General features: G+C 35.5%; 1 protein-coding gene across 1 annotated transcript; it reads right to left on the bottom strand.

Annotated features, from left to right (window-relative positions):
• Window positions 1-212: 212 nt before the first annotated feature.
• On the bottom strand, window positions 213-3,893 carry LOC115982289 (F-box protein At5g03970). The gene is made up of 2 exons (XM_031104852.1): window positions 3,591-3,893; window positions 213-1,653 (listed from the first exon to the last, which is right to left on the bottom strand). Exon 2 carries the CDS (start codon window positions 1,634-1,636, stop codon window positions 419-421), a length of 1,218 nt encoding a protein of 405 aa, XP_030960712.1. The 5' UTR covers window positions 1,637-1,653; window positions 3,591-3,893; the 3' UTR covers window positions 213-418.
• Window positions 3,894-7,468: the final 3,575 nt, after the last annotated feature.

A 7,468-nucleotide genomic window follows, 5' to 3' on the forward strand; every position in this document is an offset into this window, starting at 1 on the left:
AGTCTACAAAGCCTTCTACCTACAGATTTATCTACACTTTTTTTTTGGGAGGAGGGGGGGGGTGCTCAAGCAGCACTTATAAGTTGTAACTATTCATTTCTAAAATGTCTTCTGTAATTCATTTATTTTCCTTATGTACCTGCAAGGATATGGACTAAGAAAAGCAAATCATTAAACACACCTTTTTTTTTTTTGGCAGTTGCACTGAAAGAAGGAGAAACAGGGAAAAGTAGTATTAGAGTTTTTTAAGAAACGGTTACCAAGATGTATGAACAGCTAAAGCATTGACCAACATATAGCAGCAAAGGGGAAAGCTCTGAACTCTTAAATGAAATCAACTAAACCAAACAAAGGTCACTGGTAAGGATTTCTTGAGCCACAATAAGAAACTTCTCCATGAAAATAGTAGGTAATCATGTCATACTGTTAAATCATTGACATAAGGAGAACAAGGCCAAGTTGGCCTGAAGTACGGTACTATTTTACTGGATTCCCACGAAATTGAAGAGCCACGGCCTTGATAATGAACCACTTCCAGCCTTTTGCTCTCAAAGTCATAGAGAAATATATTTGATCCTGATCTAATGAAGACAGATTCAGAATTCCGAGGAAGGAATGACAATATTTGGGATTCTTTAGAATGCTCAGTGAAAGTTGGATTCTGCTTCCACATTGCTCTGAAATTCAGTTTGTGTCTTAAAATCCACCTTTCCCCTGAATGAGTACTCTTGTATATGGATGAGTTACTACTTTGTTCTTTCTCAAGAACCCATATCTCAATGCCCAATGTACTGCTTTGACCATACTGCAAAAGTCCATCAGAGGACTCCCCAAGAACAGACTCTTCATAATCATACGACAACTCACCAGCTGGTAGTTTAATCAAGGATATACGCCTCAGTCCAAGATATGGATCATAAATAGCAAGATTTCTTTGTACTGCAAACCAGTGAACAACACCTTTGATCACAGTAGCCACAGTTCGAGGACACAATGCAAAACTTGAAGAGCAAGTGAGAGTAGATTGTTTCCATGTGCTGGTCTTTGAAGAGAAAGTCTCAATGGAGACAGTGTTGACATCAACAGGTTTGCATACACATTTTGCACGAATGACCTTATAGCAGATGGCATCATCACGAGAATCCTCAATAACGAATGCCATGCACAAGCTTCGATAGAACTGCTGTGGTTTAGGAAGTTGGTATGGTTGCTTTGTGATGGGGTTCCATACATAATAGGTCATTGGGTGGCGACCACAAAGAAGAAGGCCATTGGAAGAGTCAATGAAATAACCAAGCTGTTTGAGGATCCCAGAAAACTTTAAATCATCACCTTCTTTACAAGTGGACAATAATGGAAGTGCAGGCTCCCATGGGGGACGACGGAAGCCATCTCGAGGTCTTCCAAGGTATAGAAAATTGCATACAAAGAAGCCCAAAAGATGAACATTTTCCCGCCAACAAGAGTGGTAACTAGAACGAAAAGAATTGCTACATATCAAATGAAGCCACTTCTTCGATACAAGAATGAGTTTAAAAACGGATTTTTCTGGCAGTCGAAGGAGAATTTCACATAAAATATCATCAGAGGCTAATGCAGCATGAACAATATCGTGGGCCTTTCTCTCATACTTCATTTCAACAAGATTATATCCTGTTAAAGAACATTCCCACTACATCATTGCAACAACTAAACAAGGTTTGAAAATGCCTAGAATATAATAATATTTTTTCACACAGCTCAATTGACATGAAGAGAGACAGATGGGACACCACTCAGAAAATATTTAAAACAGAGAAATAGAGAGCATAAAGGAAACTTCATGTTGAATTAACATTAATGAATTTGAAAAAAAAAAATGTTATTTATCACAAAAATTTGGTAATGCTAGGATTGGGACAAATTGATTAACGCCTGTTTCATAGTAATCTTGCCACATGATTGCCATGGAGTCAATTTGCACTACAGAAAATGATAGTTGGATAGGAAGGATCCTGAAAATTACTTATCAAAAAATAAAAAAAGGCAGGATCCCAAAAATGGAGAGACAATTAATGATGTTCCCAATGTTTGTAAAGGCGTCAAGCGCACTTAAGCAAATAGGCCTCTTGGAGCCTAGGTACAAAGCGCAAATGCGCGCCTAATTGAAGTAAAACACACATTTTTCAAATATAATATCTAATAACCCTTAATAGAAATATTTGCAATATAATAAATAAATAAAAACATAATAACTCAAAATTTATATATTTTACTTATTAGGTAAGTGCAATTGTAGAATGTTTGAAAGTTCAAATTTTAATTAAGATATTTCAATTCTTAATATTTTATTTAGTTAACTGAAAACAATTATCAAGGGACAATATCATAATAATCAAGTTGTAGAAAGTTTAAACATAACATTTTATATAGTTCTCTTTTCTTTTTTTTTTGGAAGATAGATAGTTCTCTTGTACTTTATAAAAATACAACCATAATAGTTATGATGAAATGATGTATATAGTTCAATCAACATACATCTAAAAATCAAAGACCAAAAGGCACAAGAATAGTAAATTAATCTTGTTCACATCTTTTAACATATAAATAAAATAAAAGATTTTGTGTTATACAACACCTTAAAAATAGTGTTTGTATGGTAAATCATTGGTCCATGTCATTTCTTTCAAGATCAAGCAATTAATTTTGATGATTCATATCGTTTTTAGCAATAAAGTAAAAAAGTGCGCTTAGGTGTGCTTTGTGCATCTTCAAGAAGTGCCAATAAAGCGTGCCTAAAGCGCGCTTCATTAAATGAGCTTTTTTTTAGACAAGCAAAGCACTTAGACCTTGGGGCTTTGAGCTTTAAGCTTTAAGCACGGTTTTAAAAACACTGGATGTTTCTCTTAATTTTATAGACATAAGGTCTCCTTTTAGATTTTCTCTAAGACATCATTAAAGAAGGAAAATTAAATGTGATGATAGGAGGTCAAAAACGAGTAAAATGCTACATAATTCCAGAATATCTGTTCCAATTGTAGGAAGAACCAGCAATTATCATTATTCCCTCTCTCTTCATATAATTGTATTTGCAATCAAGATTAGCTTTCTAAGAAAGTAGGTTCCAATTTTACAAAAGGCAATACAAAGTAATTTTTATCAATTTGTGAAATACGGGGTTCATAAACATTAGTCACCGCAAGAGTTGACATAAATGTAAAAAACATAGACAACCCAATCATTACTAAATTGCAGAAAAACAAATGAAAACCAAAAGAACTAGACAACCACCAAACTTTACAATCACAAAGGGCACTAACGAGTGTTGTTTGGTTCCCCAGAAACTGCAGGAAATTTTTTTTTTTAAGTTTGAAACTTTTGTTTTTTCATATTATTTGAGACCCATTAAAACTAAAACTGAGCCTAATAAAATCACTTTACCAAGTACAGTTGAATCTTTCAAGCTGATTTCTTTTGATACCAAACCAGCTAAAAAACATAAAACCCAAAACAACCAATTTCTAGGATTCTACTTTCTTAGCAAACAAATGAATCAATAAAGCCAAAACCCAGATAAAGAATTACATTAAAATAAATAAATAAAATTTTACCTTTCTCTCTAGTCTCTGCTCTCCGCCTCTCTCTAGTCTCCAGTCTCCACTGTTCAGTCTGTTCTCATCTGCTCAACAGACAACAGCTCAAGGCTCAAGCAAAGCAGCAAGCTTGAAGCTCCTCCGCCTCAGCCTCTCTCTGATTCTCTGCTCTCCGCCTCTCCCAAGTCACAACTGCTCACCTCACCGTATCAGGTTCTGAGGTTCAGGAATCAGGTATAAATAAAATTATAAATATTTGGGCACAGGGCACTCCATTTTATTTGTTAAGAACTTAAGATAACTTTGTTTATTTGGGCCCTCCCTGGCTGCTTTTGTAACTTTGTTTATCACTCATTATGGCTGCCTGGACCCTCCCTGGACTGGGCGTTAAGTTTGGGCCTTCAGGTTTAAGTTTTTTTTTTTTTTTTTTTTATAGATAGGATTTTTTTTTTTTTTTTTTTTTTTTTTTGGTGGGTGGGTCTTATTAATAAGTCTTATGTCAGTGTTATGGCTGTATTTAAATTTTTGTTATGCTTGTACTTAATTTTTTTTTAATTTATGCAAGTTAAGATTGTTAAAAATTTGTTATTGTTCAGTGAAACTACAACAATACTTTTTTATATAAATCAGGTTCTATTTCTCAATTTCTCTACACTTGAAAGTTATTTTTTATTTTAGTCTTTATAAATATATTGTTTAATTAGAAATGTCTACTAAAAAATATGCATTTGGATATGAAAAACTTAAAAAAAGAAAAAAAAATTAATTGAGTCTCAAAAAGGATCAATGGATAAATTTGTTATTAGTAATAAACAAAATATAACACAAAATTTAGATGAAAATATCACAAATGAGTAAGAAATTCACCAAAATAATTTAGAAGAAAATGAAAATAATGATGAAAAATATAATATAAAAATATTAAATAAACATTAATTTAATTAATATATAAGTATAAAAAAGACCTCATTTTTAGTTCTCATCTTAGGCCCCAAAATGTCTAGGGTTGCCCCTGTTTCTCTCTCATCCTCTCTCTGCCTCAACCCACGTCACACCGTGCTCCATGGCTAACCACCAAGCTCTCCTTCCAAACCTCCATGGCCGAAACTTTTCAAGCTCATTACCTCCAACCATGCACCACTGTCGAAACCCAGCCAAAATCAAATCACAACCACCACCACGGCCAAAACCCAGCCAAAATCAAATCGCAACAAAAACCCAGAAGCCCACCAAATCACAAATCAAATCACACCCACCGAAATCAAAGCACAAAACCTACAAAACAACCAAAATCACAAAATGAAAACACTGGAAGTGAACCCACCGTTAAAAAACATATATTGGTTTTGTTATTATATTTTAGAAGAAGAATCATCTTGTTGAACTAATTTTAGATCCAAATTAATCAAACACATACCACAAGCAAGAATGATAGACTGAAAGCAAAGCAAAAAAAATGGTATTTCCCAGAAAAGTGTTTTCAGAAAATAGAAAGGGTAAGCAAAATATAAATACTATTTGCTTCATAATTTCAAATAAATAAATAAATAACCAAAAATCACACACCATAATCTAGTGAAACCTCGTGAGCCACAATTTCACCTAAGAGGATCGTCTAAGTTGAGAGGAAGAGATTTTCATAGTCTTTGGCTCGGTAGCACAATTTTCGATTTCCTTTCTTGACGTGGCTTTCGCTCGCTCCTCTCCTGTTAGCCCAAGCAACGTATAAAGAGAAATAATAGGAAGAAGAACAAAACACCGCGTAAGAAAGAAGAAAAGAAAAATGGTGAGAGAAGAAAGACGGACTGAGATCAGGTGCACTGTCGTAAATATTTTTTTTCATTTTTTACTCTCTTTTTTTTTTAACTTTTTAACTCTCTTTTAATATATTTTATTTTATAGTTAAGATTGAAAGTTGTTTTTTCAACTTTTAATCTCAGCCATTAATTACAATTGCATCAGGGTATTGCACCTGAATCTGAAAAAGACAAAGAGACCTACACATACACATACACATACACATACACATACACATACACATACATAAGCATGCATAAACACATACACATACACATAAACATACATAAATATAAGCACGCATAAACACATACACATATACATACATAAGCACACATACACACATACATACACATACACATACATATACACATATACACATACACATACACATACAAATACACATACACATAAATATACATATACATAAACATAAACACACATACACATAAACATGTATAAACTCACATAAACGTAAATATACACACACATAAACTTAAATATAAATATAAACACACATAAAGGCTTGAATGCGGCGGCCCTTTCTCTCTTTTCTATCTAATACACTGCCCATGGGATGCTATTTCTCTCTTTCTGGGCTTCTTTGAGCCCACTTGCCTCTTCAAGACCCATTTGTTTATTTCTTGGGCCTGTGATCCATTATTCCTACCGTTTGAGCCTAATGGTTTTGCTGTCTGCTTTGTCAATTCTTTGTTGCCCTTGTTATTGGGCTTTCTTTTTTTCCACCTAGATTCTCGCAAATGGCCCTCAACATTTAGCCCCCTGAACATATGAAATGTTCCTACGATTCATATGTGAATGAAAAGACGTTTTTGCCCTTCTCTCTTCTCATCTTTTTCTTCTTCTTTTTTCGCGGGTCTTTTTTAAGCTGTGGACCCCTTCTTATATATATATTTATATATATATATATATATATATAAGAAAGGCCTATAGAAACTTGGGTGCAAATTATGCATGTATGGATTCTGTCATGGGTTCGTTTGTTAACACCATTGGGACTACTACCCCCTTGGTTAGTTTTGATGAAACAGGAATTACTTATCTAGCGGCCACTAATGCCGGATGGCTGCCTTATCTAGCCGATGAAGGTATTAGGTTTGTTCACTATCCTGCTAACCAGGTGAGAAGGCAATTTGGGTAAAATCAAGATATCTCCGATGACATTTCCTTCCTCATGGAATCTCCTACTTCAGTCCGCCCTTTCTTGCGGCATACTGCCTTTGAATTTCGGAGGCAGCACTTCAACGCCGTTACAGTTCCCGGTTCACTAAGGGAGGGTCTCTGTACTCCTCCCATGCATGGTTATTGGCATGCGGTGATGACTACATTTGTGGATGAGCTAGTGGGTAGTCGTGGCTTCTCTCTTATTCCCCCTGATGGGCTAGGTATGGTTGTCTTGATTAACCTTCGCTTGCTTCTTCCTTCCAAGTCTGTTTTGGCGAATGCTAGGAAACAGAACCGGTCAGCCATTTTTGAATGGGACGCAGAGAAAAAAGGCTGGTACTGGCATGCTGGCGATTACCCTCCCGAACAGGAGAAAAAGGTCAAAGTTATAAACATCCCTGTACCGAGTAAGAAAGTTCCTGCCAAGCTCAAATCTGCCGGCAAAACCAAGCCTGTCACCCCACTACCACCTATAGGTGCTTCCCTAGCTAGCAAAACTCGCGGTAGCAAAAGGAAGACGACCTTTCATCCTGTATCTGCTGCTGAACGGAGGGTAAGTTATCTCTCCCCTTTTTTTTGACAAAAAACACCTTTTAATTTTCTTGCAGCTAATCTTGCTAATTTCCTCTTCCTCCTTCCTTTCTAAGCATAAGGAAGACTCGTTAGTTACCCACCCTATTTTACTTGATGAGCCCGAATCTAAGGTAAGTCTCTTTTCTTCACTTCTCTTCTTTTTTCTTTTTTCTTTTTTTGCACGTGTTCCCTCTGCCATGTGTCATTCGTTTTGCTTAATAATTCATTTGGTCTTCACTTTGGTATTTGTATTCACCTTCTTCCCCCCCTTTTTTTTTAGAAGGAGCCCGAACCTCTATCCATATATCGCCCTACTGCCGAGGAGATTTTCGTCTCCATGG

This window comes from Quercus lobata, chromosome 3 (assembly GCF_001633185.2).
Source record: "Quercus lobata isolate SW786 chromosome 3, ValleyOak3.0 Primary Assembly, whole genome shotgun sequence".
Taxonomy (NCBI): Eukaryota; Viridiplantae; Streptophyta; class Magnoliopsida; order Fagales; family Fagaceae; genus Quercus; species Quercus lobata.